This window comes from Geosmithia morbida (assembly GCF_012550715.1).
Source record: "Geosmithia morbida isolate 1262 chromosome Unknown scaffold_3, whole genome shotgun sequence".
NCBI lineage: Eukaryota > Fungi > Ascomycota > Sordariomycetes > Hypocreales > Bionectriaceae > Geosmithia > Geosmithia morbida.
In genome coordinates, this window is record NW_023336190.1 from 1,168,489 (window position 1) to 1,188,514 (window position 20,026).

At 57.2% G+C, this 20,026-nt stretch overlaps 5 protein-coding genes across 5 annotated transcripts; 2 read left to right on the forward strand and 3 right to left on the reverse strand.

Moving 5' to 3' along the window:
* Positions 1-471: 471 nt before the first annotated feature.
* Positions 472-2,707, forward strand: GMORB2_5294 (uncharacterized protein; the record flags this gene model as incomplete). The annotated part of the gene is made up of 3 exons (XM_035467268.1): positions 472-517; positions 999-1,994; positions 2,136-2,707. 3 exons carry the CDS (start codon positions 472-474, stop codon positions 2,705-2,707), a joined length of 1,614 nt encoding a protein of 537 aa, XP_035323280.1.
* Positions 2,708-3,959: 1,252 nt separating this feature from the next.
* Positions 3,960-5,415, forward strand: GMORB2_5295 (ethanolaminephosphotransferase; the record flags this gene model as incomplete). Its single annotated transcript, XM_035467269.1, has 2 exons — positions 3,960-4,267; positions 4,491-5,415. The coding sequence occupies 2 exons, from the start codon at positions 3,960-3,962 to the stop codon at positions 5,413-5,415; spliced, it is 1,233 nt and encodes a 410-aa protein (XP_035323281.1).
* A 1,058-nt stretch (positions 5,416-6,473) lies between these two features.
* On the reverse strand, positions 6,474-8,016 carry GMORB2_5296 (uncharacterized protein; the record flags this gene model as incomplete). The annotated part of the gene is made up of 3 exons (XM_035467270.1): positions 6,474-7,044; positions 7,250-7,377; positions 7,885-8,016. The coding sequence occupies 3 exons, from the start codon at positions 8,014-8,016 to the stop codon at positions 6,474-6,476; spliced, it is 831 nt and encodes a 276-aa protein (XP_035323282.1).
* A 1,024-nt stretch (positions 8,017-9,040) lies between these two features.
* GMORB2_5297 (aspartyl-tRNA synthetase) lies at positions 9,041-10,881 on the reverse strand (the record flags this gene model as incomplete). The annotated part of the gene is made up of 2 exons (XM_035467271.1): positions 9,041-9,748; positions 9,820-10,881. The coding sequence occupies 2 exons, from the start codon at positions 10,879-10,881 to the stop codon at positions 9,041-9,043; spliced, it is 1,770 nt and encodes a 589-aa protein (XP_035323283.1).
* A 980-nt stretch (positions 10,882-11,861) lies between these two features.
* GMORB2_5298 (regulatory associated protein of mTOR) lies at positions 11,862-16,636 on the reverse strand (the record flags this gene model as incomplete). Its single annotated transcript, XM_035467272.1, has 3 exons — positions 11,862-12,078; positions 12,254-15,975; positions 16,091-16,636. 3 exons carry the CDS (start codon positions 16,634-16,636, stop codon positions 11,862-11,864), a joined length of 4,485 nt encoding a protein of 1,494 aa, XP_035323284.1.
* Positions 16,637-20,026: the final 3,390 nt, after the last annotated feature.

Sequence of the window (20,026 nt, forward strand, 5' to 3'; positions counted from 1 at the left end):
GGGGAGGGGGCGGAGGAGGGGAAACACCACACCTCACCACCTACCTCACCTCACCTTTGATATTCAACATGACCCCCCCCTCTTGCCTATAATCACCACCACTTCAGATGAGATTGCGACGTTCATCTCTACGCAGCACATCTGTTCATTTTACTCGTCCGATCCTTTCCTTTCTTCTTTCTTCTTCTGTTTTCCATCTTTTGATAATTATACAGCTTCTGTTCTTCTTGTAGCTCACCTTCTCTCTCTCCTTCTTGTGTGTCTCTTCTTGACTCTGGAAAACAGGAACTTCATCCGACACGCTGCACGTCTTCTTGGATTCTCTCTGCCCGAGACAGATAATAGCCCGGCGAGATCTGCACATCTTTTTCCTTCGTCTCTCCTTCTTCTTTCTGGATCCAAGATATTTTGATGGTGTATTTCTTTTGGATTTTTTTTTTTCATATATATTCCTTACTCATCTTGGAAGGTATGTTTTCTGCTTCTGCTGCTTCTGCTGCTTCTGCTGCTGTTGGAGGTAGCTCCTTCCTCGCAAGGAAAAAAAGAGAGAAAAATAGAAAGGGCGGGCTGCCCCTTCCCCCAAGTGCTCTTTCCTTGTTTTCACGTCCGAGTTAGGTTTACAGAGAGGCATGAGGGCAGAGAAAGGAATAAGACATCGTCTTTCTCCTCTCCTGGTCAAATAACTGCCTTCTCAATGGAAATATATTGCTTTCTGATCATCGATGGGGACAGATTCTCTGCTGACACTCTTGGTCACAGGTCTTATCCATCTCATCTCGGCACCTCTCTTCTTCCATCTACACCCTGTCTTTATCTTCCCCTTTGAGTGAGCGGCAGATGTTGTGCCCATCTTTATTGCCTATCGTGCTGACAAGTTCCTTCCTCAGATATACGCCCTCCCACTCGACTGCTTATACCGTGGAGGCATCTCCCTCGCCCCCTCTCTTCCGATCTGTACCGATATCTTGTGTCATGCCGACCTGACTTCCCCGAAATAGATATGGACCGCCTTCCTTCGACCGTGGACTTGCCTTCCTCGTCGACCCCGGTCCCGAGACCGGCGTCGAGGCAGCTCACGTACACCACGGCGGGGACAATCTACAACCCCAAGACCACCCAGCCGCTCCAGCCTCCTGCCCGGCGTGGTCGCTCCTTCAGGTGGCCTAACGGCGGTCCTCACACCGACCTGAACCTCTTTCCAAAGGCTGCCCTGGCCGCCCTCCCCCTCAGGTACAGCAGCGCTCGGCGGTCGGTCACCCCCCTCCAGTACTCGCCCCTCCAGCAAAATTACGACCGTGCCATCAGTCCTAAGTTCCTCAGAGACCTGGACCATCAGCCGTTCAGCATGCTTGCCGCCCAGCTGACGCCCCCAGAGATGGACGGATGCGTCCAGAGTTGCCGTCCGGAGTCGCCCGTGACCACGCCACCTTCCTTCGATTGGAGCGGTAACTCGCCTGCTTGCTCTGGGGGGGCCAAGGATGATCGCGATGACGATAGTGAGAGCGACGGTGACTTCTCCACGGACCCGTTGGCCGCCATGACGGTCAAGTCGCTCCAGAACCTGGCCTCGTACCCCAACCCCAACCAGAAGAAGGCACGCAGGGTCCTACGCGGTGCGAGATCCAACATCCAGGTGATGGGAGACGTACCCCGGGGACGCAGCCCGCCAAGCGTCGTCGGTCTGGCCATGCCGACCGGCGCACCCTCCAAGCCTGAGGATCTTGACGCCTGGGGGTTTTACCGGTCCGGTATGCAGGGGATGTCGTCTGCTCTGGTGCAGAACGGGGCCGCCCATCGGAGTCTGCCCGAGTGCGTTCGTGGCCTGGGCGTCTACGGAACTCACCCGGCCTCGGCCACGGGCCACGAGGATGTGAACCAGCCTACGTCGGCACTCACCGTAGCCTCGGACGCTCCTCGGCCGTTGACGGCGGGCCCTCCCGGCCAACGCCAGTGCCGGCCCTCGACCTTTGAGGCTACATTCAAGGCCCTGCAGAGTAGGCTCCAAGATCGAGCCAGAGGCCCTGGAGCAAGCGGCACTGCATCTCCTTGGCACGAGGTAGAGAATACATGGGCGTCTGATGGGCAGCAGCAGCAGCAGCAGGAGGAGGAGGAGGAGGAGGAGGAGCAGGCTCCAGAGTGTATGGCCCCTCGGGACCGTTCGCACCAATCGGTCGGCCTGCCTGGCTACTCTACGACGGCTAGCAAGGTAGCCAGCATGATGAAGGAAGAGGAGATCGTCACAGGTATTCGAAAGATGGAATACAACCAGCCAGCTCCGACGTTTCCGACCAACGAATATCTCCAGGCCGGCTACGATGATGAACATCCGAGATTCAAGCCTGGTACAGACCGTCTGACGGACGAAGAGCTTCGAAAGTGCGACGCCAAGATAGACCGCTGCTGGTACTCTGGATGTGTCATCATGAACAGGGCGGTGGCTGCGGAGAGAGCTGCAGGAAACACGATGCTGCCGCGGCAGGAACATAAGCTAGGTGTTATTGGCGACGGGCGCCGTATGAGAAGTACGAACTCGTACCGGCCCCTGAGCATTGCAGAGGCAACGCAGATGGATGCTTGCGAGCATGCCGCGCCGCTCTTGACGGCGGCACAGGTGAGCCTGATGAGGTACCTGGAGGAGGAGGAGGAGAAGAAGAAGAAGAGGATGGAAAGGGAGCAGGAGAAGCAGGGAGATGGGCAGGAGGAGTAGGTGGGGAGAGATTAGCATGAAGAATTGGAGCACCATTATTCTTTGGACAAATCCGGGGGCGACTGCTGAGCGATGGCTTGCATCTCGAGGCATGATACCGGCTGGTCAGGTGAGGGACTGCTACAGAGGGGGGAGGTCCACGGCACCCAGAGGGGATTCCACCATCTCTGCATTGAAACGTCTGGCATTGGGGATGAGATTGGATCGATGATGGGGCAAGGATCGGAACAGAATTAGCAGGCGGACAGGCTATTGTTACTAGTTACTAGTTACGTGAGGGTGAGTGATAGCGGCTTTTTGTAATTGAGAAGGCTTGTGTACCTATCGATTCACGTGAATTATGATGGTATAGCATGGATTAGTGAGGTATCATGTACGAGTAACACCGCCTCTATATTATGTACGAGTAGTAAGTATCAATATCATGATGAGCATGATGATAATATTTAGTAGGCACAGAGGATGAGCAAAAAATATAGCAAGAGTATTGATGGGGAATATGATTGTTGTTAGCAGACGAGAATCACATGCGGGGCCAAGATGGATGACGTCCTTGGCAGCCCTGAGGTGTTCTAATGTGCTTTGCTGTCCAAGGCGTTGTGGAGCAGCCTGCAGCTTGGGAGGACACAGAGAGACACAAGTAGTGATGGGGGGGGGGGGGGGGAAGGAAAGGGAAGGGGAAAAAATGAGCCCACCGAAAGTGTTCTGAATCCATGAGTTTCCATCATGAGAGGGAAAAAACACAGTGACGTACATATATATATATATATATATGCGTACAGCTGTCAATTATTCCTTTGGTAAAGAAAGAATTATATAAAAAAATAAGATAAAAGGCCATTCCCCACAGAGCCCATCTTTTCTCTGTCTTTCTCCTCTCCTCTTTTTCTTCTTAACCATCCACTCCCTCCCACACTCTCTCTCTCTATCCCCCCCCCCCTCCTCCAAGTCTGTCCTGTTCGTGGTAGGGAGCTTAGTACTACGATACAGCCAAACTCTTCTCTGGATCACCCTCTTTGCACGCACCGCGTCACTGAACCGAAACACACACAACACACTTCCCCACGCGTATAGACGTCGATCCCTCCTGGTGCCCGAGTCCTCTCTCTGCACCTGAGACTACCACGGCGGTGCGACATCGGAGGCGAAAAACCCATCCTTCTAGTAACAGGAGACAGAGACGAGACGAGACGGAGTGCAGCAAGAAAGAAGGGAAAAGGAGGATAGGAAAAGAAGAGAAGAAGGGGAAAAAATGGGCTACATTCGACAGAATCAACTCCCGGCCTTGAAGGAGTACAGATACTCTGCCGTGGACCGATCGCTCATCTCCAAGTACATCCTCAAGCCCTTCTACACCAATGTCGTCATCAAGTGCTTTCCGATGCGCATGGCGCCCAACCTCATCACCCTGACGGGCTTCATGTTCATCGTGGCCAACGTCTTGACGCTGCTGTGGTACAATCCCACCCTCGACCAGGACTGTCCCGGCTGGGTGTACTACAGCTGGGCGGTCGGCCTGTTTCTCTACCAGACCTTTGACGCTGTCGATGGACAGCAGGCGTGAGTTTTTTTCTTCTTCTTTTTCCTCTTCGCCCCCCCCCCCCCCCCCCCCCCCCCCCCCCCCCGCAGGGGGGGAGGGGGGTTTTGCCCCCCCGGGCGGGGGCCCCCCCAAAAAAAAGGTTTTTTTTCCCCCCCCCCCCCCCCCCCCCCCCCCCGTTCTTTTTAAAAGAGAGGGGCGGAGAAAAGAAGAGAGCGTTGGATTGACTCTGACTCGTAAAAACAGTCGCCGCACGAGACAATCCGGCCCGTTAGGCGAACTATTCGACCACTCGGTCGACGCGCTCAACACGTCCCTGGGCGTCCTGATCTTTGCGGCGTCGCAGAACCTGGGACAGAGCTGGCGCACCGTGGCGGTGCTCTGCACATCCCTGCTCACCTTTTACGTGCAGACGTGGGACGAGTACCACACCAAGACGCTGTCGCTGGGCCTGGTCAACGGCCCGGTCGAGGGCGTGCTGATCCTGGTGACGGTGTACGCGCTGACGGGGTACCTGGGCGGGGCGCACTTCTGGCAGCAGAGCCTGCTCGGGTTCCTGGGGGTGTCGGCGCCCAGCGGCGGCGACGGCGTCGCCTCGATGCTGTACGGCATGTCCTTCTCGGACTGGTACCTAGTCGAGGGCGGCGTGGTGCTCGTGTACAACACGTTTGAGTCGTCGCTCAACGTGATACGCGCGCGGCGCGCGAGGGGCGACCGGTCCCGCGGCGCCCTCCTGGGCCTGGTGCCCTTCTTCGCCGTCTGGGCCCTCATCGCCGCCTACCTGTCGCTGCAGCCCGTCATCCTGCGCAGCCACCTGGTGCCGTTCACGCTGTTCGCCGGCGTCGTCAACGCCTACAGCGTCGGCCGCATCATCACCGCCCACCTCGCCGGGCTGCCCTTCCCCTACTGGAACGTGCTCGCGCTCCCCGTCGCCTGGGCCGTCGTCGACTCCCTAGGCCCCCTGCTGAAGGACCGCCTCGGCTTCGGCTGGCCCAGCGCCCTCGGCGACGGCGTCTACCAGGTCGCCTTCGTCTTCCTCATGCTCGGACTCGCCGTCGGCGTCTACGGCAGCTTCATCGTCGACGTCATCGTCACCGTATGCGATTACCTAGACATCTGGTGCCTCACCATCAAGTATCACTACGACGAGGACGGAAAGAAGAAGCTGTGATGTGATCATCTCTCCCTGATCCTCTCTCTCCCTGATCTTTCTCTTCCTGATCATGTCTCTCTGATCATGTCTGATCATCTCTCCCTGATCCTCTCTCCTCTCATCATCTCTCTCCCTTTTCTTGTACTCTCTTTACACACACAAAAAATGGTATGAGAGAGGTTTTTTTTAATGGGTAGCTAGTTTTTTTTTTTCTGGGTTAGAAAAAAATCCCCTTGTTTTGGTGGGTATTGGCTGATTCTTGGGAGATGGGTGGCAATAATGACCGTTTTTTCTACTCTCTTCTCTCTCTTCTTCCCTGTCACTTCTAATATTCCTGTTTTTTTTACATGATGCGTTACGACGAAGACGAAGCAAAAAAAAAATTTTAAACATTAAAAATAAAAGATTAAAAAATTTTCGAATAAGAGAATAAAATACAGTATTCAAAGTACGGGGGGCAGAGGATTCATTCATGGTCTTTTTCAAGGGTTTTCTGTTTTGTAATCCATCCTCCTCCACATAGACTTGTACATTCATACAATCAGCCCCTCTGCCATGGAAGAATATCACGTAATGTGCTGCATGCGCGTGATTGGGATATAAGGAAGAGACGCGTGCATGTACCGGAGTGTGTATAGCAGAGTCGAGAGAATGTTGTCGCGAAAATCAAGACAAGTCATCATCGATATAGAATGTTTATATATATATCGTGTCCCAGTCCACACCCGTTGAAGAATTTATGCACATATATATATATATATATATATATATTATATATATACATATATATACATATATCCATTTTCGTACCTTGATTGGACCCCCCCCCGCTCCCCCCTCAAAAAAAAAAGTACATTTCTATTCAATATCGTCTTTGTATTTCCCTATGAAAGAAAGAAAAGAAAGAAAAAACATGCATCGAGCATCGTAAGAGTAAAGCAAAAAAAAAAAAAAGGGTTCATAAGAGATGTCGTAAAAAGAGGCATAAGGATGTCATTAAAAAAAAGAAAAGATGGAGAAAAAGATAGAAAGAAGAAGAAGAGGAGGAGGAGGAAGAAGACGATGAAGAAGAAAAATCACAGCAAATCATCATCAGCCGAGATGGTACAGATCCTCACAGCATCGAGGACATCCTTCTCGGAAAAGACGGGTCCCTGACCATCACACTGCGCCCGGGTACGTAGATAGTCCCCCACGGCGACCAGGTCGACGAGACCCTGGGAGAAGGGGTCGGTAGAGGCGATGAGGTCCCAAGAGGCCCCGACGGCGAGGAGCCTGTGGCCGTCGCGCGACTCGATGACGCGGTGGGAAAAGGTCTTGATGTCGTGGTTCTGGAGGGCCCGGGTGCTGAACTCGTCCGGGTCGTAGCGCATCGGGCCCGTCTCGACGATGGCGGCGGCGGCATCGTCGCGGGGTCCTCGCGACCTTGCCGTGGAGGGCGGGGATGACGGGTGTGATGAGGACGAAGTGTTGCTGTACATGCCGGCCGTGGCCTTGAGCAGCTCGTTCTCCGTCGCCATCTTGGCCAGGTCGGCGCGTAGTCGCTCGTTCTCCGTCGTGGCTGCCTTGCGCGCGGCTTCGAGGTCTGACAGTTTGTTTTCGAGGTCCTTGACGTGTTTCTCCTTGCGTTCTCGGAAGGCACGTTGTCTTGATGGTCTTTCCGTCAGTCTCCTCGTCTCTTCCTCGGCTATCCTGTCTCTTCTCTTGTGTTTCCTCCCTCCCCCCACCATCTCTCCTATAGGCCATGAGGGTAACCGAGAGAAGAGGAAAGGTGTGTGTGTGTGTGTGGAGGAGGGGGGGGGGGGAATATGACAAGGAAAAAAGAAGTAGGTAAAACAAGATAAAAACATACGCTGCCCGGTTCTGCGCCTTGCGCTTCGACTGCGCCGGCGTCAGAGGACCCTCCTCACTACCACCTCTCCCGCTATTACTCTGGTCGTCCGGCTCTGACCGATCGTGACCGTTACCGTGCTCCGTAGCCTGCACGACGGTACCGTTATACCCATCATCGAAGAAGGCGCCCCCGTTCGTCATGCGTTGATCGCGATAATGGTTATGCGCGGAAGCTGAGGCTGAAGCCGAAGCTGCTGCTGCCGCTGCTGCTGCCGCCGCCGCCGCCGCCGCCGCCGTCGTCGTCGTCGTCGTGGGGGTATGTTGCTGTCCGAATGAGATGTGATGATTGGGAGGTGTCGGAGGTCCACCGTATGAGAAGCCAGAATGTGCCTGCTGCTGCTGCTGCTGCTGCTGCTGTTGTTGTCGTTGTTGTTGTTGTCGTTGTTGTGTCTGAAAGGCCGACTGCTGTTGTTGGGCGAAATCAAGAGGGGCAAATGGCGCGTCGGTGGCAGTGCCGTGAGACAGACCATCAAAGGCATCCTAGGATATTGTTAGTGTTGTTTTTTTTTTTCTTTTGAAAAAAAGAAAAGATTTGTATCTCGTCATATTCCCCCTTCTTCTCGTCTCTTGTTCGGAATGGGTCAAGTGTCATACAGGCGAAGAGTTATTGTTACACTCGTCCGAAGGGGCCGATTGAGAGTGCGACGGAGTGAGAGGCGGCACTGGGAGGAATTGATGGTAGGGCGCATTGCCGGCAGCAAACTGGTACTGGCCGGTGAATTCCATGGCGGAGGGAGGAAGAGGGGAGGGGGGAGAGCGGGGGGGGAGCTTCTCGGATTGATGATGGTGAAAGAAAGAGAGGATGAAGGCGATGTGGTGAATCGGCGGCGGGTGCAGTTTTCTGTGTGCGGTCGTGGCCGGAGAGAGAGGATGACGGATGAATTGGGAGGGGGGAACAAAGAAGAGCAATTAAGAATAAAAAAAATGGAATAAAATGATAGAATTAGGATAAAAATAAAAATAAAAATAAAAATAACATATTAAAAAAAAAAACACCCCGAATGAGGCAGGTTCGGATCAATTGGTCTACGGTACAAGCGCGCGTTAATATTGTAGGCGTTATATACCAGTAATAATAATACCGAGTATCCGTACATGTACCATTGCATTACGGAGCTACGGCTACAATGTACGGGTACAGATATCATCATCATCATCATCATTACGAGCATGATGGTACCATGATAGTACGCCCCCCCCCCCTCCTCCCCAAAGGAACTCCTCCTCCCCGCCATTCGACCCGCCTGCTCACTTTCTTTCTCTTCTTCATCCCACTCTGAGTCCTAGGAAGTTGCAGACATTCAAGACACGAAACACGATACGCTCGCTCGGAGCAGAGGCCTCATACGAACCTAGCTGTGCGCGAGGATATGCGGATTATGCAGATCCTGAATGGATGCATCCTTCAAAAAGACAGCGAGTACAATATTACGACGAATATCAATACCATGTGCAGAGATCTCCATCATAGTGAGCCTCCTTGGGTTCTCTTGTCACGGCCCACTCGTAGACCCTCTCGAGCTCGTCTCGAGTTATTCCCTCTCTCTATCTGTCTCTCAGTCCTCTCTCTCCCCCTCTCTCTCCCTCTCTCTCTCTCTCTCTTCTTTTTCTTCTTCTTCTTCTCTTATTTCTTTTCGTGACTGGTAGCGATAACCAGCAGATAATAATCCCTCCCTCACCAATTTTCTTCTTCTTCTTTTCTCTCTCTTCTTCTCTCCCTGTTGCATCTCGGGTAGGAGACGCTCCCACCTTACGGCAGCAACCTCTTGGGAGTGCGAGGGTAGAAGCTAGCCAGGTGTACGCTAGGCAGGTTGAGATACCAGGCGACGACGCGGTCGAGGCCGATGCCGCCTCCTCCGTGGGGCGGGACGCCGCAGCTGCGGAAGACGTCGACGTACTCCTTGATGCCGGGGCTGTCGGGGTCGACGCCCTTCTTGCGGAGGCGCGCCTCGAGCAGGTCGGGCCTGTGCACCCGCTGGCCGCCCGAGAGGATCTCCTGGCCGCGCATGAAGAAGTCGTAGGCGTTGGTCACCTTGGGGTTCTGCGGGTCCTCGAGCGCGTAGAAGGGCCGCGCCTCCTCGGGGAACTTGTCCAGCACGTAAAAGTCCGTCTTGTACTTTTCGCGGATCAGCGCCCCCAGCGCCTTCTCCTGCGGCGTCGACATGTCCTCCTCGTCCGACACGTTGCGGTACTCCTCCGGGCCCTCGGCCCGGAGCAGAGCCTGGCCCTCGGCGAAGGTGAGCCTGACCTCCTTGCCCGCCTCGGGCAGGAGGAAGTCGTCCGACGGGTACACGGTGCGGATCGTCGCGATCTGCTCCGCGCACCGCTCCTCGAGCCCGCGGAAGATGTAGAGCAGCGTGGCCTCGAGCATGTCGCGGACCTCGTGGTACGACTCCTCAATCTCCATCTCCATGTCGAGGCCCGTGAACTCGGTCATGTGGCGGGGCGTGTTGGAGTTCTGCACCATCCCGTTAGCAGGCAATCCATCCCTCCATCCCTCCACCCCCCCTACGCTGGCTGGCATCTCACCTCGGCGCGGAAGACGGGCCCGATGCAGAAGACGCGCTTCCTGCCACCGGCAATCTCGAACTGCTTGTAGAACTGCGGCGACTGGGCGAGGTAGGCCTGCCGGTCAAAGTACGTCATGCCGAACACGTTGGAGCCGCCCTCGGACGCGGCCCCGATGAGGCAGGGCGGCTCGAACTGGTTGAAACCCTGCGACTCGAGGTACTCGGCGAACAGCTTCCTGGTCGCCATCCGGACGTCGGCGATGGCCTGCTGGACCGGCGCCCGCTTGTGCATGGCCGGGTTCGACAGGTGGGTGGCCATGCTGGCCGACGGGACGCTGTCGACGCTCAGGTTCTCGACGCCCTTCCTGGCCTCGTCCGCCGCCGCAGCGTCCCCGGCAGCGGCAGCCTCCTCGTCGTCAAAGTTGGTCACCGCCTTGTTGGCCACGGCGAGACCCATGCCGAGGACCTCGGGACCGGGCGAGATGACGTAGCACTTTGTGATGTGGAGCTCGTAGCCGGACACCCGCACGCTCTTGACCGGCTCCAGCGGCTTCTCGACCCGGCCCTCGACCAGCACGAAGCCCTCGAGGTTGAGCCCGCCGATCCACTTGACCATCTGCCTGCTGACCGGCCTGCCCTCGGGGCTGGCCGCCACCACGCCCTGGATGGCCCAGTTGCGCTCCTCGCGCAGCTCCACGAAGGCCATCTTGGCGCCCTGCATGCGCGAGTTCTGCACCCACGCCCTCAGCTTGATCGTCTTGCCCAGCTGCGACTCCCCCACGTCCCGGAGGTGGACGCGCTCCGCATCCACCTTGGTCGCCGCCGTCGCCTCCCCGTAGTTCTCCCTGGCCAGGTCCTCGGTGTTGCCCGCCGCCGCCTTGGCGGCCGCCTGCTTGGCCTCGTGCTCGGCCGCGCGCTTCGCCTTCTCGGCCTCCTTCTTCGCCTTAGCCTCGGCCTTCTTCAGCGCCTTCTTCGACGGTCCGGCCTCGCCACCCTCACCACCCTCACCACCCTGCGCCGCCGTCGCCGCCGCGGGGGCAGCAGCGACCGGGGGCTTCGACTCAGCGGGCTTGTCGGCCATGATTGCTTCGTCGTCAACGTTGAAAGTGGAGTGCTGAGGTGCTGTTGGTTTTTTTTTTTTTAGAGAAGAAAAAAATCTTTTCAGGCTTTCTTGCCGGTTAGTTTCTACAAGGGTGAATGGTAAAACCGGGGGGGGGGGTGGTTGGGTGTTGTGCTGTGTTCGGGGGGAGGGTCAAAGTCTGGTCTGACACTCTGACAATCGATAAATTTCCATGGCGGGGCAGGGCAGCGACTCCTGCATACCCCGCCATCCAGTTTTCACCTACCCTGTAGGGGGGTTGGGGTTGGGGTTGGGGTTGCATATGCTTCCAGTGGGCGACAACGCACGATTGACCCGTAGACGCCGATACAGTGGTCTCTGCCTACGTACACGTCCTCGGTCGATATGTGTGTGTTTGAGAGGAGGGTCATCTTCACATGAGACTATTTACGTCTGTGCGTGTGGCAACAGGCCCTTGGCTGCTTAGTCATGCAATTTTGGTGCCACATGCTTCTGAGCTGAGGGTGGTCTTGGCTGCTTTCTCTTCCTCCTCCAGTTGGTTAAAGATGGATGGGGGCTTGGTCTGGTAGACTTCTTTTCTTATCGGTATTCCTCCTTAAACATCATTCCACACACACATCATTGGATTTCAAGTTTATATCGTATAAGATCGCCATTATCAGTCCGAGTAAAATTGCATGCTCAACCAGCCATGCAGGAGAAGAAGAAGAAGAAGAAGAAGAAGAAAAGGCTCACATCTCCCCTCCATGACGCCAGAAAAAAAAAAAAAAGTCAGAAATGCAACATGAAAAATACTCCTCTTCACATGAACGACGTGTCCTCGAGAAGCGTTCCTCATCACCGCACAGTGCTAAGAAGCTTTCAATCCAGAAACCCCAAACAGATGAATGGACAGACAGGGATTTGGAACCCATAAACAGAATATTGAAAAACAATCAGGTGATGAGAAGAGGAAAAAAAGACGAGAAAAAAAAAAAAGTTCAATTCCCTCCAAGAGAATTCGTATCCTCACACGTAAACAGGTTGATGTGGGAGTCGCCCCTAGCCGCACAGCCGAGGATAGGCCGGTGGGGGTGGAATGCCGTGGCCGAGATGGGAGAGCCCCTGTTCTGCTGGAGGAAGCTGGAGTACGGTTCGACGTGGGAGAGGTTGGTGCCGTCAAAGTTGAAGACCTTGACCGTGTGGGCCGACGTTCCGCTGTATTTTCCTGTCAGCGACGTAACGAGATGGACGGGAGGAGAGAGGAAACAAGGGAGGGATACAGAGGAGAGGAGGAGGAGGAGGAGGAGGAGGAGAGAAGGGATAGTAGGAGAAGAAGAAGAAATGAAGAAGAAAAAATGGGGGAAAAAATGGGGGGGAGGGGAGGACTCACACTGCAAACACGGGTAAGTGCTCATGCGTACTCGCCGTCCGCAGCGTATCCCTCGTAGCCTGAAAGGCGTGGAGCGGTTTGTCGACGCGGATGTCCCATATCTTGACCTTGCCGTTGCGGCTCGCGCTGAGCAGCTCCCTCTTGCCGCCGCGCTGCATGTGCACGCTCGAGACCCACTGCCTGTCCGTCTCGTCCTTCCACTTGCGCACCATGCTCTCCTGCGGCCGCAGCCTGGTGTCGTAGACGCGCACGGCCCCGTCGCCGAATCCCGCCACGAATATGTTGCCCGTCATCTGGTCCGACGTCAGGGACGTGACGCACGACCCGGACCGCGCGGGTATGTCGACGACGCACGTCTCGTGCGCCGCGTACCACACCCGGATCACGCGCTCGTCCCCGGCTACGAGGACCCGCCCCGACACCTGCTGCCAGTCAAAGACCATGCCCGAGTTGACGTTGCTGGGCACCATCTGCGTCAGGGCCCGCCACGCGGACGCCAGCTCTACCTTGCCGCTCCCGGCCCCCCCGGAGGAGGAGGCGGCCTCGCTGTTGCCGTCGTCGTAGTGCCTGTATACGCGGATCACGCCGTCCGACGACCCGGTGAGGAGCATCGCCTGGTCGTCCTCGTTGATGAACTTCATGTCGCTGATCCGTGAGCCCTCGGGGTTGCCGTTGCTGAACCGGCTGAGGCGCGTGTGCTTCTTCCAGTCCCACACGCTCACCGTGTTGCCGTCATCCGACACCGCCAGGTGATCCTCGAACTGGTGGAACGTCATCCTGGCCGGCTGCCCGCCGTTGTTCATCATCCCCAGCGCCTGGTTCCACTTGTGCGTGCCGGCGTACTGCTTGAGCGGCTGCGTCTCCTTCAGGATCGACTCGTTGCGCGCCCGCCGCCACAGCCGCTCGTTGTACTCCGTGCTGCCCGGCTCGTCCGCCTCGCTCGGCTTCATCTGCGGCTCCCGGAAGTACTCGATCGACCACTCCAGGAAGCCGCTCGACAGGGGCAGCGTCGGCGCCTGCGACAGGTCCCGCTCCTGGTAGCCGCCCGACACGGGCTCGCGCGCCACGTGGTAGGGGCCCGACGTGGCCTTGGGCTCGTTCTGCTCCGGGGGGGCTGTGGCCTGCGACGGGGGCACCTTGGCGCTGGGTGACCGGGGCGCCGCCATGCCCGAGCCCGAGAAGGACGACGTCGACGGGCTCTCCGGCCTGGACGGCCTGTCTTCGGGGTAGAATGACGGGAAGAGCAGGCTCGCCGTGCGGCGGATGATGCCCGGCGACGTGGGCATGGGAGGGGTGCCGGAGCCGCCACCGCCACTGCCGCCGCCGCCGCCGCCGCCGACGCCGACGCCCATGAGTCCCGTCTTGTGCAGCGGGCCGCCCTGGCCGTGACCGTGCCTTCTCGACTGCTTCTGGGCGCGACGGTGAATCTCACCCATGAGCGCGGCCGCCGCAGGGCCGATGGTGGAGTGGGCCAGGGCGTTGTGCATGTAGTCGACGACGGTCGAGGCCATCTTCTGGACCTCCGGGTGGGGGTCGACGCTGAGGATGAGGGCGTGCTTCCAGCAGGCCATGTAGACAGTGTTGTGCGAGAGGCCCTGGGCCGTGGGCTTGACGGAGCCGTCCTTGGCGCGGTTCTCGGGCCGGACGTAGTGGAGCCCGCTCTTGTGGTCGTGGCCGTCGTCCTGGGGCGGGAAGGAGAGGTAGTCCTTCTCCTCAGCCAGGTGCTCGTAGGCGGCGACCAGGAACTTGCTCTCGAAGCGCAGGACGAAGTGCGACAGGAAGACGAGGAACTGCTTCCGCACGACTGGGCTGCCGTCGTTTCCCATGCCCAGCATGGTCCAGGCGACCGACTCCTCGACGCGGGCCACCTCGTCCGTCAGCTCGGGGATGCCGAGGAAGGTGGTCATGGCCAGGATCATGGCGGCCCGCACCTCGCTGCACGGATCCTTCTTCAGGTAGGCCAGACGCACGTAGGCGTTCTCGCGGATGCCGCGCCACTTGGCCTCGGGGAGGCCCTGCCACAGCTGGCTCAGGCACAGGCAGGCCCACTGGCGCAGCAGCGGGTTCTCCTGGTTCTCCAGGTGCTCGAGGCAGTACGTCATGATGTCGGTCTGGTTGCACACGACCTGGCCGTTGCGGTAGTCCTTGCACAGCATGGCTAGGATGAAGGCGCACATGGCCTTGTGCTCGTCGCCGTTGACGACGGGGAGCCCCTCGGACGGCTTGAGGATGCCGGCAAAGTAGCTGTAGCCGCTGTCCTTGATCAGGTCGGCCTGGCACGAGATGTCGACGGCGATGAGACGCGCCCAGATGAAGACCATGACGGGCTTCAGCTCGGCGGCGGCCGACTGCAGCAGCTTGAGCACGTAGGGGAAGATGCCTATGCTGAGCGCCAGCTGCACCGACCAGGGACCGAGGTCCAGGAACCTGCCGAGCAGGATGAGAGCCCTAACTCTGTGCTGCTGGCTCAGCAGTACCTGGAGGACGACGGGCAGCTGGTCGGGGGGGCTCTGGGCCATGGCGTCGCCTCTGGTGAGGTAGACCTCGAAGGCGGTGAGCTGCTCGGTGAAGAATGTCGAGTTCTGGTACTCGTACTCGGCACCCTCGCCGTCCTTGCGCTCGAGCAGGGGCAGCTGGGCCAGAGCCATGTCGACGGCCAGGTCCCACGTCTGCCACAGCGGGTGCTGGTGGGTGTCGGGCAGGGCCGGGTACGACTGCGGGTGGCAGCCGTAGACGATCATGACGCGCTGGGCGAGGAGGAAGTTGCGGAAGAGGGCGGCGACCATGAGGTCCTGACGGAAGAACTTGCGGAAGACGTCGCGCGGGAGCGACGTCCAGGCGATGCTGTCCGTGATGGCGGTGAAGATCCAGTTGAGCTCGCCGAGCGGGGTGCGCCTCTCCTGGAGGCGGCCCGGTAGCTTCTTTGCGCGCTCGGGCGATATGCTGGTCTTGAGGGGGTTCTGGAGGACGAAGAACCAGAGGGCCATCTCGATCGGGGTGGTGAGGCAGGCAGTGAAGAGGTCGGCGGGGAGTAGCGGGTTGGTGGGCAGGTTCTCCTTGACGGCGCAGGCAGCGAGGTGGATGTACGGTCGGTAGTTGATCCTGTCGTACGTAGGGTTGTCCTCGGCGGCCTTTGCTTCCTCCTCCTCGTGCTTCTCGACGAAGCGGTGGTAGTTGCCGAGGATGTTGCCGGCCTCGGAGCAGTCCCAGACGAAGATGGTCGGGGCCTGCAGCCAATACTGAAGATCATACAGGGAGACCGGGATATACTGGGTGTAGTTCTTGTTGAAAACCCAAATCTCGCCAGAGGCCGTCGGTTTCGGCACGCCATGGCCGTTGTAGTGCAGCAAGACTCGCTCGTCCTTGGCGTTGCGCCGTAGGGAGGTGCAGAACTTCTTGGTCTCTTCGACCGAGGGGTCCAGGTACTGCTTATAACGCGCCCGGATGGCCAAGGTCTCGTACTGAGCCTGCAGAGCTTTGCCGATGTTCTCGAGGGCTTTCTGGGCGGGTGGGATGGTCGGGTCGGTCCAAGCCTCGAGCTTTGCGCCGGGCGTCGTCTTGAGCTGATCGGGAGGGTCGACGCCGATGTTGAGACAGACGGCCAGGGCAGCCGAAACGGTCTTCAGTCGGTCCCTCTGGCGCCAGTCTTGGAGCTCGTACTGAGCAGGTTTCGGGTTGCCCGTCGTCTCGTGCCGCTTGTCGGTGAAGTACATGTACCAATTCTACGCGGAGAAGAGTGATGATGTCAGAGAGCTGCGGACGGAGGGGGAGGAGGAGAAGCCATGGTCTCGATAGAGGTCTCGGCGAAAGAAGAGGAGGGAGAGATAGACGACTCACGTTTGCCAGCTGAGAGATCTGTTCGGACTGGTAATGGTCCTCAAAGCCGTGTCTGGCTCCCCACTCGGGAATGATATCGTGGTGATACGGCTCGGTTTCCTGCGTCGGCGTCAGGCGAGGGCCATACTCGCTCTTGGATCTGTGAAGTAAGGGTGACGGGCGTCTTGGATGTGCTGAGCCGGGACCGGCGGTGGCGGCGACGGTGCCGTTCCCGTCGACGGAGCGCAAGCCATTCCCATCCGCGGTGGGCGGTGCGCCATTCTCAAGGTCGTCGCCGCTGTGCGAGGCGATTCCATTCTCGGTCAGGCCGGCGCCATTCGTGATCAGGCCGCGACCGGCGGCGGCCGAGCCATTCAGCTCCATGGTCGGGTGTACTCCTCCATGCACCACCGCGGGAGGCCCCAGCTGGACGGGGGGATGCGACGGACGGGTCTGCGTGGGACCGGTCGTGGGACCAGGCGTGGTCGTAGTGGGTTGCGATGCCGAGGACTTGCGGGAGTTTGGCGCAGGTTGAGAGGGGGAAGGTTGGGCGGATGTGGTGGTCATGATCCTCTCTGCTCTGTTCAGTAGACCATGGCGTGGTCTTGTGTCTGTTCTGCCGTCTGGCGGTGATGGTGTGTCGGTCGGGGGGCGGGGAGATATGGGACAGAGGGTGTCTGACCGATGGCAACGGGTGGCAGCAGCAATACTACTGGTAGTCAGCAAGTAGTAAGTAGTAGAGTGAGGCAAGGTGAGTATATACCGCCCGGAATATTACCTAAAGGTCGGCAGCGGTTGGGTTGAATGTTTGGTCGTCGGACTGATGGACGGGGCTTGATGCTCATTGGAGTCATTGATGGGGGAAAGACGGAGAATAGTGGGCGGAAGAAGCTTGGGGGGGGCCATGCAGGGGCATGTGATTTGCCAGTCGAGGGTCTGCAGTCTGCACTGAGGAGCCTTTCAGGCTTCTAGGCTCCTAAGCTTCTAGGCTTCTAGGCTTCTAGGCTGCTAGGTTCAAGTCTCTTTAGGCTCATCGGCCTCTAACATTTAGAATACGGAGTGCATGCATTACGTAGGCATATATTCCACTAGGCCGATGAAAATATATGCACCGATATCAACCGTGCTGTACGAGCATGGTAACACGGATCAGGTCATGAGGGTTCACCCCTACACGTACGAGCCGTTACTTGCTTTGTCGGAAACAGCACGCTGAGCAGGAGTCAGTGATTGAATGGATGGAGTCTGTCCAGCGCTGAGCTGGCAAGTCCTCCGGCAAGGACACCCAGCAAACGAGTTGTACGCGGTGCTACGACACGGACGGCGATGACGTTCTTCTCAGCCTTACACGACCGCCCCTTGCAAGCCCTGCAAGCCCATCCTGCCATATCCGTGGCGATGCTTGGCTAGTGAGAGTCAGCCACGGCTCGTTCTGGTCATTGTACATGCAACTGTCAGAGGCTGTCTACAGACGTGGGTGTGTGATGAGTCAGCAGCACCGTGGCGGCTTCACGAGCATCAGGTGACGGTCATCAGCATTCTCATGTCGTGGTTCGGAGTATGGAAGGGGGTTATAGGATAGTACGGTGCTGCTCGTAGTCTGCACCGTGCACTAGGAGCAGTATCGTTACGAGTCTATCACGTAGTCTTGTCATCACCTGTCTGAAGCAGGCAGCTAGACAGCAGACCAGATGAAGAGGTGCATGCATACGAAACGTGGTTTGGCCCTCCTGTGCTGCAGAGGACCTCGGTGGAGGCTGTATCCGTAGTATAGAGGGGTATTGGCGAGTAGCTGGTGCAGTACTACGAGCAGCAGTAGCAGCCCCCGGGTGGTATCACCATGTCGGCGGCATCGGCGACGAAGTGGAGATGGATGGGGAGAGGGGAAGAGGGTGAGTAAGAGAAGACGAGTAAAGGGAGTATTGATATCCGTATATTACGTACTCTTACTCATACGGAGTATGAATACACATCGCAGGCTGTTGCTGACTTGCAAGCATCATGAATACATGCACGAACAGGTATACTCGTATGTACTCTACTATGTGCTCATAGATAATAGGTATGGTAGACCCAGCACAGCGACCACCACCAGCCTCCTGCTCCCAGCCTCGCCAGCCCCCCTGGCAGGAAGTAGTGGGACTCCGTCACGGTTCGCGGGGGGGGGCATTCCAGTCCTCCAAGGACGGTCGTCGAGTGTCTGGTCTCCAGGTGATGGGCCATGAGCCGCCCGAGCATGTCTTGCGGTCTTATAGCATCGTTTCCGTTAATTAGCAGCATCTCAACTGTACGGATGGATTGCGAGTACGGGTAACAGCCGCTGTCCTGATATAGTCGTCTGCTGCTACCTGAGAGCACCGCCAGGCGCTATTGCCGATTGGTACTAGAGTCTAGGGGCCCCGGAGTAGCACCTCGTAGGTACAGAGAGATCAACTGCCAACACCACCCTCACCCCCAAAGCAAATTATACATTCCTCCGAGCGCATCCCGCAGAACGCATTCCACCACCACAAAACCCCTGGTGATAGAAAAAGAAGGGGAAGAGGGGGGGAAAAAACACCCCCCATATGCATTATTGTGCATGTACGAGTACATATATCAGATGAGGGTTGAAGAGGGGTGGGCACTGGAAGGACAGACAGCAATGACTTCGGCCCCTCCCCTCCCTGTCGAGACGCTCCCATGATTGGCTTCCAGAGAGGCCGGATGGGGACCGGATGGCCACCCCTGACCAGGAGTCGCGAGCATTTCGTTGGTCGGTCACCCATCTCAAGCGTCACCACCACCACCATCACCGCGGCCAGATGCCACTGTAATGCCGGATAAGTGTGCTGGCTCGCCTAGGTACAGACACTCGTAGTGGGCTCGAGGTGGTGAACGCCGCTGTAAGAGTGCGACGCGCCGAGCCCCCCCTTGAGAGAGCCCGCAGAACCAAGGCAGAGCCGGCCAGTAGAGGAGTCAGGCTACCTGCGTGAACTGCCACTAGACTAGTCCGTACTCCGTAATACCACGAATATGGGCGGACCGGTAATAAAATCAGGGGCACCATTGCACCGCCAGCAAGCAATACGTCGCACGTCACTCCACGTTGCAGCGAATACGAGCGTTATACCGGCAGGCTGAGGCAGCTGGTACCCGTACTGTCCAGTAGGAGTAAAAAAAAATCAAATATTGAAAAAAAAAAAATATATATATATATATATATATATATACAAAATTGCATTGTATGAAAAGCCACATGGTCCATTTTATGCTATCGCTCTACGGACACATGGTACTCGTAGTGATATCAATTACTTCGTGCCTGTATGTATATAATCAGTCAGTAATGATACCTGTGCTCGTACACGTACACGTACGTGGGGATGGCACAGGGACTGTGCAATGGCAGGCATCATCCGTCTCTTGAGCTCTGAAGAAGAATTGAAATCATCGCAGCCGCTGCCATATGATTTCACATGTCTCTCTCTGTCTCTCTATCCACGATGACCACAGCAGAGCAGAATTCCAACACTGCCAGGTAGAGAGGTAGTGGGTATACGAGCACAGATTAATCTGCAGTGCTGTTACGGTAATATCACTGCACCGCTAACCGTACGAGCGTGGGCCCAGCCCCCCAAGGCTCATCATCAGGCCCATCCATTGTCTCCGACCATCTGGCCTGAGCACTGAGCACACTCCACCCCAAGACCCCGACTAACCAGAAATTTCACCAAACCAGTCGACGATAAAATAACTAACTATACGCATGCACCAGTACGCACGTACGGGAGTGCTGCCGCACTATGAGACTACGAGTACAGACGGATAGAGACCACAGGTATTACGAGCCCGTACGCACACCCACACCCACACCCACACACACACACACACACACCCACACACACATCCACATCGACCTTGACACCCCCTGACCTGCAACCTCCGACTCCCTGACAGACAGGCCTCTCCACCCGC